General features: G+C 40.5%; 1 protein-coding gene across 15 annotated transcripts in view; it reads left to right on the forward strand.

Moving 5' to 3' along the window:
* LOC117382877 (muscleblind-like protein 2a) overlaps positions 1–24375 on the forward strand; it is an 87850-nt gene that overhangs the window by 13549 nt on the left and 49926 nt on the right. For 14 of the 15 annotated variants that reach the window (XM_033980119.2, XM_033980156.2, XM_055227897.1 and 11 more), the window contains exon 2: positions 14299–14972. In XM_033980119.2, coding sequence (XP_033836010.1) covers positions 14799–14972 — 174 coding nt within the window. In that variant the 5' untranslated portion in view covers positions 14299–14798. The remainder of the gene's footprint in view (positions 1–14298; positions 14973–24375) is intronic. The other variant, XM_055227889.1, reaches the window with a different exon arrangement.

Below are 24375 nucleotides of genomic sequence, written 5' to 3' on the forward strand. Positions count from 1 at the left end.
ATTTAGCAACCTGTTCAAAACACTCTCTGGATACTGTCCTAGTTCATCCAATGCTTTCATTTTAACTGCATTACCCAAAATCGTGCTCCAAGCCTTTAGCACATTACATTGCATAGAGTAGACAGTAGGGTATTTAGGTCATGGGGACAGTTCAATATCGTGTGCAGGGGCAACAGGGCCACGCTGGTTAAGCTAAGGCTAAGCTAATGCTATTATCATATAAAGCATTGCTATTTGCTGACTGTTGCAGTCTTCTATTGTCTTAACAGCTCAGTTGACCGTGCTAATCGCTAATGCTACCACCTGATGATATTGTTTAGCCTATGCCCTGCTCAATTTGTCAAGTATAGCACTTTTAGAATAGAATTATGGCTTTAACTTAAAATTAAATAGCCCTGTAACTGTTTTTTTCCATGTATTTGAGGACAATTACCGGAGTACAGATATATTGTTTAAACAGCTCTTGAGATCAAAATATGCCTCCTGTGTACTGTCTGCATCTAATTACAAAGCATTTTACTGTCAGGAAGTGTGTGTTAGCATGCTAGTTGTTGTTATCATTACTGTCATGGCTCTGAAAGGTATGAAAAGACCTTATAAACTAATGTGGATGCTCAGAATGCATAAGGTAAGTGAGGAATAACTTTGGACCACTGCAAACAATTTAAAATGAACAAGTTCTGTTTTTCACATTTTTAAGCCAGTAAAAATAAGGTACAGTGCCTTTAATTTTCTACATTCAAAGTACATTTTCAAATAGTAGCTTAAACAAATGACTTACTAAGAGCTAACCAGTTATAGCTTGTGCCTAATAGCTGTATGTTTTGGCCCAATAAAAATTTATACTATTACATTTCCACCAATTAACATTTTAGCTTGGCTGTACTACTGTATTTGCATTGCCAGGAGGAACATATCTATGGAAACTGAATGCATGAATAGAGAGGTTCATTGTAAAGGACCAACAAGCAAATGCCCAGTTTGAACTCAGTAATGGAAACAGCTACGTTGCTAATAATGCTAATTTAATCAAAACACCATTTACTTGTAGAAAGTTGGGTTTGATGCTAGCATCATTAGCTTGCAGAGGTGACTGAAAGAATAGAACTAAACCAGAACTAAACCAAGAGATTTAGAAACCAGAGAATTAATATGTAAGCAAATAGCTTGAATATTCAACTGTACGGTCAAAACACATTTTTTTTAAATTAATTTTTTTAATTTTACCATAAGAATTGTGCTAACCCAGGTCTAAACTAGGACTAAACCTGAACTAAACTAGGTCAAAACCGGGACTACACTTGAACTAAATGAGATCTAAATCAGGACTAAACCAAGTCTGAACGAAGTCTAAACCAGGACTACATTTGGATTACACTTGGACTAAACCACGTCTACACCAGGAATAAACCAGGTCCAAACCAGGGCTACACAAGGAGTACACTGGGACTACATTAGGACGACACCAGGACTTTTACCATTTTACTTGATGAAGTTTTCATCTGATAAACTTGTATTGACTCATTCTGCCATATGGACTTTTAGCTCCATTGTTTTCATTGGTCGGTTATAATATTTACTTTGTCTTTGAGTCGGTTTGCCTTTCTCTGTTACGACTTTGCTTAAAAAAACAATGCCATCTGTAGACTACTGGGAAATGCAATGATAACAATGATAACTAACCCATAAAACTTCATGCAAATGGAACAGAACCAACGACTACTTTTCAACTATACCAGGACTAAAGCAGAACTTAACTAGGATTTAAAACGTCTAAACAGACTAACGTGGATTAAACCAGGACCAAGTCAGAACTAAACCAGGACTAAGCAAGAAGTTAGCAGGAGTAAGTAAAACAACCAATATTTTTGACCTCTTACTAACCTAGTCTGTAGATGTGTATAAAATCTCACTATTGTAGCATTGTAGCATTAGATTGTATAGCGCCTGGATTACTGCCCCTTATATTGGCAGCAGCTGGTGGGGCATTAGCTTGTCGTGTTTGGCTAATTGAACAGGAGTCAGCAGGAAGTGAAAGTCATCGCTTTGACCTCTGCATGCGCTGTGTGTTAGCTTATTAGTCTCCTATCGCTAACACTTTATCTTCTATTTGTTCAGAGCCATGATAACTTACTGGTTTGCTATTGGTTTTTGTGTCTTTATTTACAATGGAGAAAATGAAAGTCAATTTACACTAGGCCTGTATGATATGAAAAAACAGAAGTGATATTTAATAAGCTTGTTTTGTATTGTGATAACCATAATACTGATATTTTAATATATATTTTGACACAGTACATTAATACATTGGCTAAATTATCCATGGAAATTGAAAATTAAAACCATACTTCGGAACATAATGTATGATGTGATATGTTTTATGCCATACTATGGAATGTTAGCCAAAAGAAAAGCATTTCCATGGAAACAAGGAGGAAGAGGCCTTCCTTCTGGCCAAGTAAGAGTCAGGTTTATGGACATGCAAGCCCACTCACAGTAAGGACACATGTTTTTCAGTGCAATAAACACAACCAAAATGAGAAAAAAAACAAAAAACATGCTTTTATTTTAGGGTTTATACTGTGACTTTAAATTAGTTAAGGTTTTCTAGCCTTAAATTACAGGTCAAATAGTTGTCCAAATAAAAACAGAGACTAAAGCAAGACTAAATTATGACCTAATAAGGAACATAATTAGATTTTAGTTTCTTGTGTCGAGAACCTTGTGCTGTTACAATATATTTATTTTCTGGCAATATCTTGTTTTTGCCAATATTGCAGTGTTTTTGTGATATACTGTGTTGGCCAAGTTCAGACCTGGTTAAGTTCTGGTTTAGTCCTGGTTTCACCCTGATATTCTTTTCTACCATAAGATGATCAGAAACCTGGATTTTGTTGTAGAAATAAAATAAAAGAGATGTAAAAAGCAGCATAGGAAGCATTCACACGTCACATCACCACATCAAAACTGGGATTAAACCCGGAACTGAATCTGGAGTAGACCAGGATTAAAGAGCCCCTGATCTAGAACAACACCAAATCAAGTCAACAGCTAAACTAGGCTCAAACCAGGACCAAGTAATGACAAGTATGAACATGCCCTTACTCTACACCAAACCAGGACAAAAAACAGGACTAAACCAGGTCTAAACCAGGTCTAAACCAGGACTAAACCAGGACTAAACTGGGACTAAATCGGAACTAAACCAGAACTAAAACAGAACTATACTAGAACTAAACCAGCACTAGACCAGGACTATACCAGGACTAAACCAGAACTAAACCAGGCCTAAAGCAGAACTAAACTGGGACTAAATCAGAACTAAACCAGAACTAAAACAGAACTATACTAGAACTAAACCAGCACTAGACCAGGACTAAACCAGGACTATAGCAGATCTGTCTTACTTCATCTCTCAGTCTCTTTAAAGCTCCCCTTGTTTTGAATACCTTCCATGTTTGGTGTTGTTGTTGCGCTCATGACCTTAAGTCCCTGTTATCTCATATTTTGTTTTGGCTGCTGCAAAAGTCAAACAAGGATTTCATTGTGCCAACCTTCACCTGCAATGAGGACAGGATCGCAAAAGAGCAGAGAAAAGAGAAAGATCAGAGAAATAGCATGTTTTAGTCTATTTTATATATGTGCGTGTGAGCGTGCGTGCGTGCGCGCGCGTGCGTGCGCGCACGTGTGTGTGGGTGGGTGGGTGCGTGCGTGTGTGTGTAAAAATGGGGACTAAACGAAGAACTGATCCAGGACTAAACAAGCAGGACTAAATCACTAACCTATGCTATACCAGGCCTAAATCAGGTATATAGTCTGGACTAAATGGGGACTAAACCAGAGGCTTATAAGCAGATCTAAACAATAATTAAACTAGGTTCTAAGTGTAACAAAACCAGTTCTTCAACCAGGATTAAACCAGGACTAAACCAAGACTAAGCAAAATCTTTATATAGAAGCCCAATTCCAATGAAGTTGGGATGCTGTGTAAAACTTAAAAAAAATACAGAAATCAATGATTTGCAAATCCTTTTCAAACTATATTGAACTGAATAAACTACATAGACTTAATATTTAATTTTCAAACTGATAAACTTTATTGTTTTTATGTAAATATTCACTCATTTTCAATTTGATGTCTGCAACACTTTCCAATAAAGCTGGGACAGGGGCAACAAATGAATGGGAAAGTTGAGGAATGCTTAATATACACCTGTTTGAAACTATCCACAGGTGAACAGGTTAATTGGAAACAGGTGAGTGTCATGATTGAGTATAAAAGGAGCATCCCCGAAGAGTCAGTCATTCACAAGCAAGGATGGGGCGAGGTTCACCACTTTGTGAACAACTGCTTGAGCAAATAGTCCCACAGCCTAAGAACAATGTTTCTCAATGTACAATTGCAAGGAATGTAGGGTTTTCATCATCTACGGCCCATAATATCATCAAAAGATTCAGAGAATCTGGAGAATTCTTTGCACGAAAGCGGCAAGGCCGAAAACCAACATTGAATGCCCATGACCTTCGATCCCTCAGGCAGTACTGTATTAAAAACAGACATGAATGTGTAAAGGATATTACCACATGGGCTCAGGAACATTTCAAGAAACCATTGTAATTTTATACAATTCGTCGCTACATCTCCAAGTGCAAGTTAAAACAGGACCATGCAAAGTGAAAGCCGTATATCAACAACACCCAGAAATGCCGCCGGCTTTTCTGGGCCTGAGCTCACCTGAGATGGACTGATACAAAGTGGAAAAGTGTGCTGTGGTCTGACGAGTCCACATTTCAAATTGTTTTTGGAAATCATGGATGCTGTGTCTTGCGGGCCAAAGAGGAAAAGGACCATACGTATTGATATCAGCTCAAAGTTCAAAACCCAGCATCTGTGATGGCTTGGGGTGTGTTAGTGCCCATGGCATGGGTGACTTGCACATCTCTGTAGGCACCATTAATGCTGAAAGGTACATAGAGGTTTTGGAGCAACATATGCTGCCATCCAAGCAACATCTTTTTCAGGGACGTCCCTGCTTATTTGAGCTAGACAATGCCAAGCCATATTCATTCTGCACATGTTACAACAGTGTGGCTTCGTAGTAAAAAAGTGCAGGTACTAGAGTAGCCTGCCTGCAGTCCAGACCTGTCTCCCATTGAAAATGTGTGCCTCAATATGAAGCGCAAAATATGGCAGCGGAGACCCGGACTGCTGAGCAACTGAAGTTGTACATTCAGCAAGAATGGGAAAGGATTCCTCCTGCAAAGCTTCAACAATTAGTGTCCTCAGTCCCCAACGCTTATTGATTGTTGTTAAAAAGAAAGGTGATGTAACACAGTGGTAAACATGCCCTGTCCCAGCTTTATTGGAACGTGTTACAGACATCAAATTAAAAATGAGTGAATATTTGCATAAAAACAATTTTTCAGTTTGAACATTAAATATCTTTGTAGTTTATTCAGTTCAATATAGGTTGAAAAGGATTTCCAAATCATTGTATTTTTTGTTTTTTTTTGTTTTACACAGCATCCCAACTTTACTGGAATTGGGATTGTATGAACTAAATCTAATAAGGATAAGTTCAGGGCTTGGCCAAAACCAAACCAGGGCTAAATCAAGACTATACCACAGCAAATTTGAAATGCTCATTGTTTTAACCAGCTCTCAGTAATAACTACACCAGGACCAAATATACCAAATCAGGTCTAAACCAGGACTAAATCAGGACTAAAACAGGTTAAAAAAACAGGTCAAAAATCAGGACTAAAGCAGGTCTAAACCATTACTATACCAGAACAAATGCTGCTGCTAAACCAGTTCTTAACCAACTTTCAATCATAGGTACACCAGGACTAAATATATCAAATCAGGTCCAAACCAGGACTAAACCAGGTCTATAGCTGGACTAAATGTGGACTAAACCAGGCCAAAATCTGTATTAAATGTAGTGAGCAGGTTTAAACTGGAAACCCTCAAATGTTAAAATATAGGTTTATTGTATATTTCATTCAATGTATTATTTTTCTGTTTCCTGAATACATTTTTGTCAAATATCAGTTGCACTTTTAATGTAAAATTTGCCTAAATTTCCAAACCTTTTTTACAATCTCAGCTTTGGTCTGACTCAGTGTTGTGCTCATCTCCACGGTAACACAGAGTTTCTAAGCAACTATTGAAAACAGTGGCTCCTCCAGCTACACAACCAAAATAACCTCTTTGAACACACTAGTTTACATTAGCCGCAAATTTGGGGTTTGAAGTAGCTAAATATATAAAAAATACAGTGCACTATTATCAACCTGACATTAAAGGCACTGTACCTGATTTTACTGTGTTAAAACATGCAAAACAGAACTGTTTGCTTTTATTCCTCACTTACCTTATGCATTCAGAGCATCCTTATGAGTTTATAAGCACTTTTCACAACTCTCAGAGATGAGAGGTTTGCTATGGTAACGCTAACAACAATTAGCATGCTAACATGCATATCCTGATTATTAGACTTGAACCAGAATTGAACTAGAACTAAACCAGGACTTATTCAAAACTAAACCAGGACTCAACCAGTACTTTTTTGACCCAGTCATAACTAAATCAAGAATAAACCAGGACTTTATCAGGACTAAACAGTACTACACCAGGATTAGACCAGGACTAAACCAGAACTAAACTTGGACTAAACAAGGGCCAACCTAGGATTAAACCATGTATAAACCAGGATTAAACCAAGATTAAACCAGAGACTACACCTGGACTAAACCAGGACTAAACCAGAAACTAACCAGTTCTGAACAAAATTGATGCAGGGCTCAACCAAGACTAAACCAGGGACCAACCAGGGACTAGAACAGGACTAAACCATGGACTAAAATGAAACTAAACCAGTACTAAATCAGGGCCTAAACCAGGACTAAACCTATGTCTCCTTTAATATTATCAAATTCCTTGTTGCATCTGATCCTATCTAACTACCACAACTGTCCTTTTTTTTTATCTAGAATTAGGCTACCAGGCTGACAGTTACAATATGGCGTCTAAAAATAATCTGGATTAATTGAAAAAGGTCATGTCTGAATCGCTCGTAGCTGACTGTCTCCTCTAGTGAGATTTTGTCTATGTCTCGAGAGACGTGTGAAATTAAATCCAACCCAGAGGAAGAGGGAGGAAGCTGCTTATAGATGTAATATGATTATAAAGGACAATACGATTAGCAGTGGACAATGCTGCGGATGGGTAAGGGCCACAGTAGCTTGTCAAACTGAAACCAAGTAACACAGATGTTAAATACTAGCTGAATTAAATACCACATTATAAAAGTCTGTAGTTTAAGATTGAGGTGAATGGCAGCTATGGAGTCTATGGTGGAGTTTGTTGTTTAACTGTGAGATTACAGATTTGTTGACATGGCATAGTCTGTATAATAGCAGGGACTGAGAGAATGTGACACCACCCACAGTCCCTGGCTGCAACCAAATGAAGCTCATCAAGGCTAACAGTTATAATGGCTAATCTGCAACCAGGGACCATATTTGGAAATCCCAGCCCGAAACCAAAGAGCCAATCAGGAGTGATGCTATTGAAGGCACACACCCGTCCTCGCCCCCACCACTGGCTTGGCAGGGAGCAGACACTTAGCACCGCTGTCAACCAAACCAGTTCCTAACTCTAGCGGACCGGCTTCAGGGAAACAGTCAGGATTGGTCTGTTATAAATGTGTAATATCTTGATTTAGGGACAAAATTGTGAAGTAAAAATACCAGGATCATTTAGAGGAGATTAAAACCAACATTTTAAGATCAGAATGACAAGCATGACAGCAGCAGTTACAGAGAGAGCGGCCACGGTTTTTCAATAGAAAGTGAACTGGAGCTAGAGCTCAAAGGAACCACTTTTTGCCCATTCTCACTCTAGCCCATAACACGTTAGCTATGCTCATTTAAATACAGTATATGGTTTATGGTTAATATCTCTGTAATAGACCTATCCACATGAAACAACGACTGCCAGAAAAACTGCCACATCGTCTTCTCTCTCAGGATAAATGAATAAGAAATGATTGTGTCAGCTGTGGCTTCAAAAGTTTGGCATTATTCCATTACACCGGTGCAATTATTGTCAATTGGACAGTTGAATTTTTAGCTTGGACCAGGAATATAGTATGTCTGTACAAAATACTGGTCCCAGATTTGGTCAAACCGGGATATTTAGATTATACTATAGTTGTAAAAAATAAAAATGTATTAAAAAAAAGAATACAACTAATCTAAAACTAGTATCGCTCATTCATTTGCAAGTATCTAGTACGATACTAAAAAGTCCCATTCACAGGACAGAAATAGACCTTTCCTGAATAGCTCTGAGTGATGTTGAGCTGTAGCTTTCACAAGTATAAGACACATAGACTAGTAAACGCCCATGGACCACTATGGAACCTACCTGCACCACTGAGGGATTACACAGATATAAGACCACACAGACCTGTCACAATACCATATCAACTTATCATCATTAAGATTTGAGCTGTGGAGGGGTGAATAAGTCTCTTTTATGGCTAATTATTGGTACATTCTGCTATTTATCATGGCTTTTAATGAAACAGTCTATTTAAAAAATGTTTATCTTGATTTATCTTATCTGGATTATCTTGATTGTTTAAGTCTTAAATAGTGGCATAAAGTAGTTCATTAAAATATTTCTCTGTAGCAATATATATTGCTTCAAAATGTGCTATCATAACAGGTCTAAGGGCACATGGGAATATAAAAGTGCTAACACTTAACGTTGAAAATCACATTCTCTAATTCAGCAATTGCAAATAATAGTCAAATCAATGTTTGATGATTTAACATCCTGGGTTATCTGTACAGATATTCTGGATGTGTGTGTGTATATATATATGTGTGGGGGGGGGGGTGTGGGGTGTGTGTGTGTGTGTGGGGGGGGGTGTATGTATGTATATATATATATATATATATATATATATATATATATATATATATATATATATATATATATATATATATATATATATATATATATATATATATATATATATATATATATATATATATATATATTCTAGCTGTTGTCTGTACACATCAGCTCACATTAGAATGAGAGGAAATGACCTTTAGCTACTGCAATGGGAGCCACACATCTGGAAGGGTTTTACTGTTAACTACTACAGAGAAAGAGACACACTACCAAAGCAAAATACACTGTTACATGCTCTATATTTGCTTGAATTTAGATTTCTGGTTGAGGGTTTCGATGGAGATGTTATTGTTTTGCTTGGAATGTTCTACAGTATGTCATTAAACCTATCTATCTAATATTTATTTCAATTGCTGTTTTGTTATTGCTTGAAAATACCTTGAAATGCCACATTTTTTTTTTTACTTAACTGATAACTTGGGCTGATGGCGTCACCTGCTTAAGTATTATGCTTTACTGTGGAACATTCCAGGCAAAACAGTAACATTTCTGTGGAGACATGCAGGTGACAGACCCATCCATCAGAGAAGTTACGCGGAACAACTTTTAAAGGTCTTTTTAGTAGACAATGGGAGTTTTACAAATTTCTTATTCCAAGGGAACAAAGCTGCCTATATATATATATATATATATATATATATATATATATATATATATATATATATATATATATATATATATATATATATATATATATATATATATATATATATATATATCCATCCATCCATCCATCCATTTTCTTCCGCTTATCCAGGGCCGGGTCACGGGGGCAGCAGTCTAAGCAGGGACTCCCAGACTTCCCTCACCCCAGACACGTCCTCCAGCTCCTCCGGTGGGACCCCAAGGCATTCCCAGGCCAGCCGAGAGACATAGTCCCTCCAGCGTGTCCAGGGTCTTCCCCGAGGCCTCCTCCCGGTGGGACATGCCCAGAACACCTCCCTAGGGAGGCGTCCAGGAGGCATCCTGAGCAGATGCCCGAGCCATCTCAGCTGGTTCCTCTCAACGTGTAGGAGCAGCGGCTCTACTCCGAGCTCCTCCCGTGTGACCAAGCTCCTCACCCTATCCGGGGGGTGCGCCCGGCCACTCTGCGGAGGAAGCCCATTTCAGCCGCTTGTATCCGCGATCTTGTCCTGTCGGTCATTACCCAGAGCTCATGACCATAGGTGAGGGTAGGAACGTAGATTGACCGGTAAATCGAGAGCTTCGCCTTCCAGCTCAGCTCCTTCTTTACCACAACGGACCGATACAGCGACCGCATCACTGCAGGAACGCTGCACCGATCCGCCTGTCAATCTCCCGCTCCATCCTTCCCTCACTCGTGAACAAGACCCCGAGATACTTGAACTCCTCCACTTGGGGCAGAGACTCACCACCCACCCGGAGAGAGCAAACCACCTTTTTCCGGTCGAGAACCATGGCCTCGGATTTGGAGGAGCTGATTCTCATCCCAGCCGCTTCACACTCGGCTGCAAACCGCCCCAGTGCCTGCTGCAGGTCCTGGCTCGAAGAAGCCATCAGGACAACATCATCTGCAAACAGCAGAGATGAAATCCTGTGGTTCCCAAACCAGGCCCCTCCCGGCCCCTGGCTGCGCCTAGAAATTCTGTCCATAAATATAATGAACAGAACCGGTGACAAAGGGCAGCCCTGGCGGAGTCCAACATGCACCGGGAACAGGTCTGACTTACTGCCGGCAATGCGAACACAGCTCCTGCTCCGGTCATACAGGGACCGGACAGCCCTTAGCAAGAGCCCCGGACCCCATACTCCCAGAGCACCCCCCAAAGGACACCACGAGGGACACGGTCGAATGCCTTCTCCAGATCCACAAAACACATGTGGACTGGTTGGGCATACTCCCATGAGCCCTCGAGGACCTGATGGAGAGTATAGAGCTGGTCCAGTGTTCCACGACCAGGACGAAAACCACACTGCTCCTCCTGAATCCGAGGTTCGACTATCGGTCGGATTCTCCTCTCCAGTACCCTGGAATAGACCTTACCCGGGAAGGCTGAGGAGTGTGATTCCCCTGTAATTGGAACACACCCTCCGGTCCCCCCTTCTTATACAGAGGGACCACCACCCCGGTCTGCCATTCCACAGGTACTGTCCCCGACCGCCACGCGATGTTGCAGAGACGTGTCAGCCAAGACAGCCCCACAACATCCAGCGACTTGAGGTACTCAGGACGGATCTCGTCCACCCCCGGAGCCTTGCCACCGAGGAGCTTGCCAACCACCTCAGTGACTTCAGCCAGGGTGATGGACGAGTCCGCCTCTGGGTCCCCAGTTTCTGCTTCCTCCTCGGAAGACGTGACAGTGGGATTGAGGAGATCCTCAAAGTATTCCTTCCACCGCCCGACAACATCCCCAGTTGAGGTCAGCAGCTCTCCACCCGCACTGTAAACAGTGTTGGTGAAGCACTGCTTCCCCCTCCTGAGGCGTCGGACGGTTTGCCAGAATCTCTTTGAGGCCGTCCGATAGTCCTCCTCCATGGCCTCCCCGAACTCCTCCCAACCCCGAGTTTTTGCCTCTGTGACCGCCCGAGCCGCGGCACGCTTGGCCCCCGGTACTCATCAGCTGCCTCAGGAGTCCCACGAGCCAACAAGGCTTGATAGGACTCCTTCTTCAGCTTGACGGCATCCCTTACTTCCGGTGTCCACCACCGGGTTCGGGGATTGCCGCCGCGACAAGCACCACAGACCTTACGACCGCAGCTACGAGCAGCCGCATCGACAATACAGGTGGAGAACATGGTCCACTCGGAGTCCATGTCTCCAACCCCCCCCGGGATCAGGGAGAAGCTCTCCCGGAGGTGGGAGTTGAAGACCCCCCTGACAGAGGGCTCCGCCAGACGTTTCCAGCAGACCCTCACAATGCGCTTGGGCCTGCCAGGTCTGTCCGGCTTCCTCCTCCGCCAGCGGATCCAACTCACCACCAGGTGGTGATCAGTTGACAGCTCAGCCCCTCTCTTCACCCGAGTGTCCAAGACACGCGGTCGGAGGTCAGATGACACGACAACAAAGTCGATCATCGACCTCCGACCTAGAGTGTCCTGGTGCCACGTGCACCGATGGACACCCTTGTGTTCGAACATGGTATTTGTTATGGACAAGCTGTGACTAGCACAGAAGTCCAATAACAAAACACCGCTCGGGTTCAGATCGGGGAGGCCGTTCCTCCCAATCACGCCCCTCCAAGTGTCACTGTCGTTACCCACATGGGCGTTGAAGTCCCCCAGGAGAACAACGGAGTCCCCGGTTGGTGCACTGTCTAGTACCCCTCCCAGGGACTCCAAGAAGGCCGGGTACTCTGCACTGCTGTTTGGCCCGTAGCCCGACACAACAGTGAGAGACCTGTCCCCGACCCGAAGGCGCAGGGACGCGACCCTCTCGTTCACCGGAGTGAACCCCAACACGCAGCGGCTGAGCTGTGGGGCAATAAGCAAGCCCACACCAGCTCGCTGCCGCTCCCCGCGGGCAACGCCAGAGAAATGGAGAGTCCAACCCCTCTCAAGAAGTTGGGTTCCAGAGCCCAAGCTGTGCGTGGAGGTGAGGCCGACTATATCTAGCCGGTAACGCTCAACCTCCCGCACAAGCTCAGGCTCCTTCCCCCCCCCAGCGAGGTGACATCCCACGTCCCCAGAGCTAGTCTCCATGTCCGGAGATCCGGTCGTCGAGGTCCCCGCCTTCGACTGCCGCCCGGATCTCTCCGCGCTCCTCCCGCAGGTGGTGGGTCCACGGGAGGACGGCCCCACGTTGTTCCTTCGGGCTGGGCCCGACCGGGCCCCGTGGGGAAAGGCCCGGCCACCAGGCGCTCGCTGCCGAGCACCCACCCCAGGCCTGGCTCCAGGGTGGGGCCCCGGTAACGCCAGTCCGGGCGACGTAACTGGCCTTGATCTTTTTCTTTCCATGGGGGGCTTCTGAACCGCTCTTAGTCAGACCCGTCTCCCAGGACCTGTTTGCCATGGGTGACCCTACCAGGGGCATGAAGCCCCCGACAACATAGCTCCCAGGATCATTCGGGTGCTCAAACCCCTCCACCACGTTAAGGTGGCGGTTCGTTTTTTTTTCATTCAAACCAGTATGCTTTGCAGATATGAGCAGGCTGGGACATGCTAAAACTTATACTTAATAATTTGATCAGTAAAATTAAGTCGACGTGATGATTATTTTCTATCTATAGGCAAAAAACACAGTTAAAACGATATTCTACATTGTCAAAGGTCCTCAAAATGGCCTTCGTGACTAAAACCCATCATTCAAAGTTAATTAATCTGTCATTGAGCTATAGTTGTATGACCAAAATATATCACTTTTTCAATATTTTGTCCTGCTTTTGTTGAGTCTGGTTTTGTCAGTATTGTTTCATGTCACCTCTAGCTTGCTTCTGATTTGCAGTATGAAAAGTGCAAAATTCAGGTTGAATGAACTGTGAGGTCTACTACTTTTACATTATCAGTTGTAAATGGTAAACTGGGGAATCCCTCCTGGAAGTCCCCTTATAAACAATGAGACTCTTGTGCATTAAAGGCAGCTTAAAACAAGATTGGACCATGGGATGCAGTTTACCACATATATTGGGACTGATAATAATAACTCAATGTTTTGGCAAGAGCTTTCAAGTTATAGCTTAATATGCCAGCTAGGTTAAGTTCTGGTTCAGTCCTGCTTCAGTCCTGGTCTACTCCTAGTTTAGTCCAGGTCTTGTCCAGATCTAGGCCTAGTCTGGTCCTGGTCAAGTCCTGGCCTAGTCCTCGTTTAGTCTTTTTTTTTATGTTGTTTTAGTCCTGGCTTGGTCCTTGTTTGTCCTGGTTTGGTCCTGGTTTAGTCCCTGGTTATGTTTTGGTTTAGTGCTTGTTTGGTCTTGGTTTGGTCCTGGTTTGGTCCTGGTTTAGTCCTGGTTTGGTCATGGTTTGGTCCAGCTTTGGTCCTGCTTTGGTCCTGGTTTAGTCCTGGTTTGGTCCTGCTTTGGTCCTGGTTTGCTCTTGAGAGTGGGCTCACCTCTCCACAGAGCTGTCCTGTAACTTGGCTTGGTCATGCCACCTGCTTGTCTCCATAAAGATACATAATTGTAATGCCAAACTGCTGACCATGCAGTAGCATCTCCATGGACACAAGCGGGGGCCACTCTTCACTAGAAAAGTTATAGAGTGCACCTTTTCCATGACAGCTCCATTTTGTTTTAATACTGTCTCCCAAACTCAATCAATCTTGTCTGAACTTGTCACATAAAGTGCTACCCTCTTACTTCTAATTTCACTGCATCTTAAAATAACTCTCTCTCTGTTTTGCTTCATTACAGATCACGCGCAGAAAGTGCCTTTTAAGACCACTGCTCCTACTTGAAGAACAACAAACAAAAATCAACGTTTATCGAGATAATTTGTGGACCTATCTTCTCTACTCCGCTCTGTGCTGCTAGCAAGGTTTTTGAACAAAGAAAGCCATGTTGTATTGTTGCTTTAAATAGCATCGCATCCAGGTATAATCACTCATATAACGACATTTTGGGGACGAGTTGTTGGTTGTGTGCAACTATTTTAAGCAAGCAATGCCATCTCCTCTTCATTTCTCATTTTGTATAGTTTAATTTTAAATAATTAGCTCATTAACGGACCTGTAACTTCTCATGTTCCCTTTAAAACCAATATATAATAATTTAACTACAAGGACAAATCCTATCTGGACTTTTTAATCTACATGTTAACCATTTTTAGCTTTTGCTGATTGAATTTTTATGATTTTTTAAACAACAACAAGGAGAGTTGGCGTTTGGCAACTGGGACATTGCTAGCCGACATTATGGCTCTAAACATAGCCTCAATAAGGGACACAAAATGGCTGACACTGGAGGTGTGTAGACAGTTTCAGAGAGGGACGTGTTCGAGAAGTGACGAGGAATGCAAGTTTGCCCATCCGCCCAAAAGCTGCACTGTGGACAACGGCAGAGTCATCGCCTGTTTCGACTCCTTAAAGGTAAAACATGTACACTTTACTATTTGGGCAATGAATTAATTACTGCCATAGTGTCGTTAAGGGTGTGTAATATTAAAACGGTCAAATGAATCCCAAAAGTGCAAAAATAACCTGATTTGGAAGATTACACTGATAGCTTCAGTTTTTTTTTTTATTTAATATTCAAAAATATTACAATTTTGCATGTTTAAATAATATATTAAAAAAATGAATAGTTTTTGGTCTATTTGTTGCTCTGACAATTTTTGGTGTTAATTTATGGATAATGAATAGATCTGTAACAGAGGAAGTATTTATCGTATATATTTAGAATACATTACACCTGAAATGGTAACCTGTATTTGTTTGCAAAGAAAATCTATACATTGTTTACAGCGGTGGAAGAAGTACTCAAAATTTAAACTTAAGTAAAAGTACAGACACTGAAGCAAAAAAAAACCAAACAACTCAAGTAAAACTAAAACTATCACATGAAAAAATCTACTGAAGTAAAAATGCTGAAGTAAGTTTTTAAAAATGTACTTTAAGAGTAAAAAGTAAAAGTATTTCGTGCAGATTTTGAGGTCTTATAAGCAATGTTCCCTCAAATTTTTCACGAGTCTGAGCAAACACACAAACTCCCTGAGCGGTCCCCATGGACCACTGTTGAGCAACATCAGACCTGTGCACTGTGGTCATGCTGCATCGCATCCATCCAAGATAAATGCATTTCTGTTATAAGACTTTTAATTAAGTGCTTTAGCCCACTTATACAATGAAAATGACAAAAATCTTGTTCATGACCTGTGTAGTATGTTAATGCTATTGGAAATATAAATATTTCATTTTAACTATGGCAAAACAATCCAACCAAACCAAGCCAACTGTAAACTCCAATGTTGAAAACACACTTAACATTTTTATGATAAAGCTCTGACTTGTATTATGAGTATAAGCCATTGTGTGAAGCTTTTGCTTGATTTTTACAACTCAAACTAGTGACAGTCAATGACCAATACACACTGAGAGGAATCTGTATTTGCACACCCAGCTGCTCTATTACTGTACATTTACATACCATGTCAAAACACAATATATGATGTGTATTTGTATATAAAATATATTCAAAACAAGTGGTATGGGTCAAAATAAATATATATTTACAAACCACACACTGCAAACAGTGCACAAACACACCACACTTCAAATGTAAACAAAACACACACTGGAAACTAAAAATACACTGTACATGTGACAGTGTGTCATTCTGGAACAGAGGATGGAGGATCGAGTCCCGCTCGGACCAACTTCTGTCATTGTGTCCTTAGTTCTGTCATTGTGTCCTTAGGCAAGACAATTCGCCCAAGTGGTGGGTGCGTGAATGATTGGTGGTGGTCCGGGGGTCGCAGATTGGCATTAGATAATGCTAATGATTACACATGAATCACATTTGACCCACAATTAAGTCAATAGCAGAATAAACCATGCTTACCGATCAGGAACAGCATCCAGTCCATCAAAAAATAAGGTCCTCTGCTCCTGAGTCCACCATGAGATGTTTAAAATACAAAACTGCTGCAAAACAGTGCGTAAAATTACACAATTACGCGCGCATCTTTGCCCGAGGGCGGGCCATTGGAACGTTAAGGGATTAAACAGCACTTAGAATTATTAGCGAGTTTTCACTCCACGTCGGCCACATCGGCTAAAACACTGATAGCGGCACATGAGGACGCCTGTCAATGACATTGATAAGCTGCGCAAATACATATGTGAATCACATAATTGGCTGGAGCAGCTCGTCCCCGGTCACACTCACTGACTCACATTGAAAAATCACGCAGAATGAATTGTTGTGTGTTTATTTTACTTTCAACTCGGGTTCGATGTGTCAGCAGTGCGCAATTGCACACTCGCGCATCTTGGAGGGAACAGTGCTTATAAGGCTCAAGTATAGTGTTTTTGATAGAGATTTGTGCTGAAGTTTATTCAACAGAAATTATTGAATCTTGAATCTATTGAATCAAGCTTTATTTGTATATTTTTGTTTTAGCAGCTCTCAGACAAAAATAAAAATACTTTTACTTTTCAGTCCAGTTAAAAAAATGTAGTGGAATGGAAAGTGCCAATACTGCTTTCAAATTTAATGATGTAAAAGTAAAAAGTATCCACTTTAAAATGCCTACTTTTAAGTACAGTACTTTACTACTTTTACTTTGTTACATTCTACCACAGATTGTTTATGTTATGAATGGTTTAAATGAGGTTAACTGACCTTGTGCCATTGGCTGCACAGACATCAAGATTACACATGTTAATAGTTCTTCTTTCTCATTGAGTTCAACCCTTTCAGAACAATATTAGTGAACTTGGTTTTGTATTAGACTGGCTGTGTGCAGCCAGGGTTACCAGTGGACCAAACATCTACAGATTTCCTCAGCAGACATGGCTTAGAGCTGGTTTGGTTCCTGAGTTGAGAACTGCATAGTCCTGGTTTAGTTCCTATTCAGACCAAGATTAGAATGAATGTTGGAAACCTGGTCTTGGTTTGGTCCTAGATTAGTCCTAGTTTTTTCTGGTTTAGTCCTGATTCAGACCTGGTTTAGACCTGGTTTTGTGCTTGTTAGTCAGTGCTTGGGCCAGAAAGTCTACTAAACTACAATGCAAAGTTACCATCTCCAGTAGATAGCCAATTTGAGTTGAAAGCACTAAATCATGCTACTGTTGCTAGTTATCCCTTCTTGGACGATTTAAAGCAGGCTGGACAGGCCGACACCTCTTGCGACAGTTTTAGCCCCACGATGTAAAATGTTAGCTCTGGGTGTTAGCTTGTCCGGCTAGAAATTAGCATGCGCGTTGGTAGCCTCTGACCTTTGCCCTTTGTGGCTGAAGGTTAGAGATGGTCCACTGTGGTCATGTCACTCTATAAGTGGAAAGTAACACAGTGCTAATAACAATATCAGTACATTGTGTGAATTACTGAGGATAAAAACCTACAGAAATTGTTTTTTGTTATCTAATTTGAATTTTGGTACAAATGTAACTATATATTCACCTGTGTTTGTGATCATTTGCAAGTATTAGTAGAGATTGAGCGATATTGTTTTTTTTCATAGCCGATATGACAGTATAGAATCCAGAGAAAACCAGTGGTCGGTAAACCATGTTGATAGTTTTGGGCCAATATATAGAGCCAATTATGATTAATTTCCTCAAATTATGTAATTTAAATTTACTACAAACTCACCCACAGCCCTTTTTTACCACCAACATTTAAGAGACAAGTGTAGTCACATTTTGTACTGTTTTGTCTTTGTATTCAAATGCTAAAATAATTATCGGCCTGTGCGGGAGATTTAAAACCTATGAACAACTCACTAAAAAGTAAAAATATCTGCTAGATATATCGGCCAACCGATCTCTAGTTATAAGTTGTTGTTTTTTTCATTGCTACTAAAATTCAGTAAGTATGGCTTCCATTAATGTTGTGATGGGAATTGTTAAGTATAATATGGGGAAACATTCAGCAGAAATGATTTCACATTTTTTATTCAATTTTTTATTTAATTATTTACTTGAATTCGATTTTAGTCTATACTTGAGTATTACAGCCTCCTTTTACCTTTTTTCGAGATGCTTAAAGTTGCACTATGTAACTTTTCTGGTGGAGGATCTGCCATCTGCTCATCTCCAAGGAGATGTTATTGTTTTGCCTGTAATGTTCCATGTTATGGTATTAAACATATTTATCTGGCATTTGTCTAATTAATTGTGCTTTATTACAATTTTTGTAAGAGCACTTTTATTTAGGGCTGAACGATTTGTGAATTGTGATTAGATTTATGATTTATGTTTTAATAATAAGATTTTGTTCAAAGTTCACACTTTAAATACGTCCAGAAGAACTGACAATCAGACTGAAGTCTGAACTGACCAACTAACACAAGAATCACATTTCGACATGTTTGTACAGATATAAACAACAGGGTCAGCAGTTTTTATGCACAATAAGATAAGAGATTTTGTTTTTTGTGGAGAAGTCATGCAGATTTTGTGTTTTGCTAGTTGCATCCATTCAAATTTAATTTCAGTTGTGAATAATATTTGAGCACTAGTTTTATGATTTGAGTTTTTTAATATCTTTGCACCTCTGCCAAATCCTGTCAATCATCAGAACTTAGCTCACAACATCTGATCGCCTTAAGTCATTTCACAGTTTCTATTTTGGAACCTTCCTCAGCTGTCCAACGCGGTCTTTGTTTATGGTCCACGGGCCTGTACCGATCTATCATTTTTACAGCTAGAAGCAACATAAGCACGCAACAACCTCCCACCATGCACTTGTTTACTCAGAATGTAATGTGTCAATAGCTGTAATATCAAGGGACTCAAATGATAGCCAGGTTCATTAAAGGCGTACTGTGGAACTTTTCTGGTTGATCCTGGCTTAGTTCTGGTTTAGTCTTGGTTTTAGTCTTGGTTTAGTTCTGTTTTAGTCCTGGTTTAGATATCCAAGTTCATTAAAGGTGTACTATGTAACTGTTCTGGTTAGTCTTGGTTTGGTTCTGGTTTGGTCCTGGTTTAGTCCTGGTTTTGTCCTGGTTTAGTCCCTGTTTTTTAGTCTTGATTAGGCCTGGTTTAGTCCTGGTTTTACTCTTGGTTTAGTTCTGGTTTAGTCCTGACCATACCAAGTCACAGGTCAGATTGGTGGAGAGGTAAACCCCTCAAGATATCTTTGAGCAATGTAAACACCTCTAATTGATAAGTTTTGTACCATACTGTGGAACATTCCAGCCTGGCATCTGCATGGGGACAAGCCAAACAGTTACATAGTGCACCTAGTGCACATTAGGTAGTTTTGAATAGGCTATTGGATCATAAAAAACATAGTCCTCGTTTCTGTGTGAACTCCGCACACCCGACTGGGCGACAGGTGCGTAGGAGGTGAAGCACTTGTCTAAAAATTAAAGAAAAACTCCCGCACACTGTCTCACTCTTAATGCAATTTTATTCCATACAACGTTTCGGTCGCTCTGACCTTCTTCAGGTATGAGGACAGCCCCTTCCGCTCCCCTTATATAAATCAAGGGACCGCCCCCTATAGTTTAATCAACCAATGGTCGTAAGACACATGTATTCACAATCAGAACCCAAAAAACACCCGCAAGATTGTGCATAATTTCCTTTACGAACGTTTTTTGTGAATTAAAATACATGGATAATAACCAGAAAAATATAATGATTATTACCAATCAGAAAAAATTGCAGATATATACTATATACTTTGGATTTTCGTAAAAAACAGCGTAATTGACATAAATGACATAACTGACCCCTCCAAAAGGTTCCATTACCTCTCCCTCATAACTCAGAGAGAGGGCAAAAAACAGTTCTACATATCCACATCACAACATTACATTAAACAACAGTTCATCATTTAAGCCCTTAGGACTAAGAGTTTGTAAAGTAAAAATCCAATAGGCTTCGCGTCTCTTTAACGCGCGGTCGTGGTCTCCACCCCTCCGTGGAGCAGGCACCTGTTCAATCCCGCAGAAGCGAAGAGAAGACACATCATGTTTTAACAGGTTAAAATGGACAGCTACAGGAGAGTCCGCATCTTGGCGTCTTATCGCGCTTTTGTGTTCACTGATGCGGGTTTTTAGTTTTCGTGTGGTTTTTCCCACATATGCAAGACCGCACGGACAACGCAACAGGTACACCACGTGGGTTGACGCGCACGTGATGACACTCTTGATGGGAAACTTCTTTCCAGTACAAGGATGGCAGAAATGAGAGGTCTTGATGGTATTATGGCACTGTGCGCAACTGCCACACCTATAATTACCATTAGGAAGAGGGGCAATAAGAGTTTGCGCGTTTGGTGTATTTCTGCCATGAGAGAAGTCTGAATGTACCAAGGCATCTCTCAGATTTCTGCCTCGTCTATATGTGAACAGAGGTGGATCTTTGAATAATTGTGTCAATTCCGGATCAGTCTTTAAAATGTGCCAGTGTTTCAAAATGACTGATTTGATTTTGTGGCTCTGAGGTGAATACACTGTATTAAAAATCGCAGAAAAACGTCTCACATTCACTGAGTCCTTGTTCGTTAAAAGTGCGTCCCTTGGTTTGGATAACGCAGCTTGATAAGCCTCCTCTATCCACGGTTGAGAATATCCTCTCTCCATGAATGTTGCCCTCATCTCTATGGACTTTTCTATAAAGTCCTCTGTACTCTGGCACACCCGTCTGAGGCGAAAAAACTGGCTTTTAGGGAGACCTCTTTTTAAGTGCGTGGGGTGCGCACTCGTGGCCAGTAGGAGAGTATTCTTGTCCGTAGGCTTTTGATACAGTGTTGTACTCAAGAGACCGCCCCTAATTTCAATCCACATGTCCAAAAAATGAATTTTCCTTTTGCTGTCTTCACTTGTGAATTTTAGATTAGGTTTAAAGTGATTCATCAAATTCACAAAGTCTGTTACCTGCTCATGATTGCCTTGAAAAACACAGAATATATCATCAATGTATCTGAAATATATCAGAATATTCTTGTGATAAGGGTTATGCTCAGGGTTGAAAATATACAGATGTTCAAAATAACCCATATAAAGATTGGCATAATTAGGTGCGCATATCGTGCCCATGCTTGTACCTGACACCTGTTGGTAAAATGTCTTATTAAAACTAAAGTAATTGTATTTCATGACGAAAGTCGCCAGATTCAGGATGAATTCAGTAGGGGGCTTCTCAGACAGTTCACGCGTTTGTAGAAAAAAGTTCATTGCGTCCAGCCCCTCCTCATGTGGGATGTTCGTGTAAAGGCTGGAGACATCCAGCGTGAGTAAGTGCACATCTTCAGGGAGGTCTGTGACTGCCGATATTTTATTAATAAAATCGGTAGAGTCTTTTAAATATGCTGGTAGTTTTTGTACATGTTCTTTTATATAAAAGTCCACATATTCCGATAAAGGAGCCAATAACGAGCCAATCTGTGCTACAATAGGACGGCCTGGAGGATTATCAATATTTTTATGTATTTTTGGCAGTGTGTAAAAAACCGGTATAATAGGATTACTGCAACACAAGAACTGGAACTCCGATTTGGTCACCCACTCACGTGATAATGCAGTACTGGAATATTTCACTCTGAAATGCTAAAGTGGGATCTGCAGGCAGTCTTTTATAATAGGTAACATCAGATAACTGTGAATGTATTTATGCTTCGTATTTATCCGTGTCTTGTATGACAATTGCGCCCCCTTTATCCGCTGGCTTTATTATTATATCTTTATCATTCATTAACTCATGTAATGCTTTCTTTTCTTCCTTTGTTAAATTATCAGTATAATTATACTTATTTTTGCATAGATCCATAGCATCTCGTTCAACCAATCTACAAAATGTGTTAATGGAAGGATTTGATACTTGAGGACAGAAAGTGCTTTTTGGTCTAAAGGGGGTCATAGATTCTCTTGAAACATTTTGATGTCTAAAGAAATATTTTAACTTTATTTGTCTAAAACATTTAAACAAATCAATCTGTAAATTGAAAGCATTCACAGGTTTAGGCATAAAAAACATACAAATTTCAGTCCATGCACCTTTTGCCCTATAGAAAAAAAGTCAGAAGAAGCTCCCAACCTGCACAAATAAAAATAAATGAAATGAGTGACACTGATAAATGGTGTGAGAATGTGGAGCATGACGCTGGGTCAGTTTTAGAGTTTTTCATTTATGTTTCTTCTTTATTTCCATGATCATTTACATTTGAAGATTTGAGTATGCTTTATACAAAAATATAACTGTAATTGCGTATATCTTGATTTATGTGTATGTTTGATGTTGTCCGTATGTAAAATGTAGAAAGTAGTAAAGAAAGAAAAATAAACATGAGAGGGTGTGTCCATACTTTTGACTGGTATTGTATCTATTGAAGTAATTATACAGAAAAAGGTGTTTTGGTTTAGCACTGGGATAGTTCAGAATTGGACAGTTCATGCTTGGTTTTGGTTTAGTTCTACTTTAGGCCTGATTGATAGAAACATTTTACGTTTCTGATGAAAAACCTATTTGTCTGTAAACTCCCTCAGGATGGCATGAAGTGCTTCAACTTCATCACAGTAAAATCTTATATACAAGTCCATATAAAACATTAAAATAGGTGCAAATGTGTGTATAAAAGTTTGTTACTGATTATTAAATTGCAATTGTGTCACCAAAGTATACAGTTTTGATTTTCCTTTGAGTGTATTCAATTTTTGGGAAGTAAAACAGCTAAAAGCCTCTTTCCCTTCTCAGTTTTGGTGCTGCTCATCCTTAACCTTATGCAGTCATGTGATCTGGGATTAAATATTCCAGTATCAATGATTAACAAGCAGATGAGCATCTTGAAAAGCATGGGCATTTGTGCCTATATGGTGTTTTCTCATTTTAATGAAAAAAAGCCAGTTCTTGTCAGATTGAAAGATAAATGTAATGAAAATATGGGCTCAAAAAACAAATTTCCAAAATGAAGATTTTGAAATTTACAAGTACTGGGTTTAGATATCATCAGGCTAAAAGCAAAATTTTGCTCCAAGTTATAGTATTAGTGTGCATACAGTATTTTCGCTGAGCTTGGAGTTTTTCCTGGATTACCACATGATGACATCACAAGGTGTAACATTATTTTAAGGGAGATTTATCAAATATTTGTGAATGAAACATAATGCAAGTCTAGATATGTTTTTGACAACTAAACAGCATTATAACATACTCAACAGCCGGTTTAGCACCATATATGACATTTAAAAGTATGCTGTAGAAGAATGTCTGAAAAGTTAAATTTATATTCACAAAATTATATGTATTTAGCACAATAATGGATTAAGCATGCCAAAGTTTACATCATTACAACCTCTGATCATTTGTTCCTATCGTAAACCTGCTGTACTGCACGCTCCCATCCCCCACACCAGACTCATAGACTAATGAGCCCCATTCAAATCAATACGTCTGTGCATAACATGATTTGACCATTTCAAAGTCAACCCTGAACCAGTCACACCGCATTCACGGATAATCATCAGTGTGGGAAATCTGAGATGTGTTTCTGGTCATGGGAAAGTCATATAGGACAGGGGTTCTCAATTAGACCTTGATTAGTCCAAGTTTAGACCTGGTTTAGCCCAAGTTCAGACTTGGTTTAGTCCAAGTTCAGATCTGGCTTAGTCCAAGTTCAGACCTGGTTTAGTCCAAGTTCAGATCTGTCTTAGTCCAAGTTCAGATCTGGCTTAGTCGAAGTTCAGACCTGGTTTAGTCCAGGTTTAGAATTGGTTAAGTCTTGGTTTGTTGCAGGTTTTTGCTTTCCTCTTCTGTATCCTAATTTAGTTGTACTTAAGTTTAGTTTAGTTCTTGTTTAATTCTGGTTTTGTCTGATTTATAC

The sequence above is a fragment of the Periophthalmus magnuspinnatus genome, chromosome 2, assembly GCF_009829125.3.
Source record: "Periophthalmus magnuspinnatus isolate fPerMag1 chromosome 2, fPerMag1.2.pri, whole genome shotgun sequence".
In the NCBI taxonomy this organism is placed as follows: domain Eukaryota; kingdom Metazoa; phylum Chordata; class Actinopteri; order Gobiiformes; family Gobiidae; genus Periophthalmus; species Periophthalmus magnuspinnatus.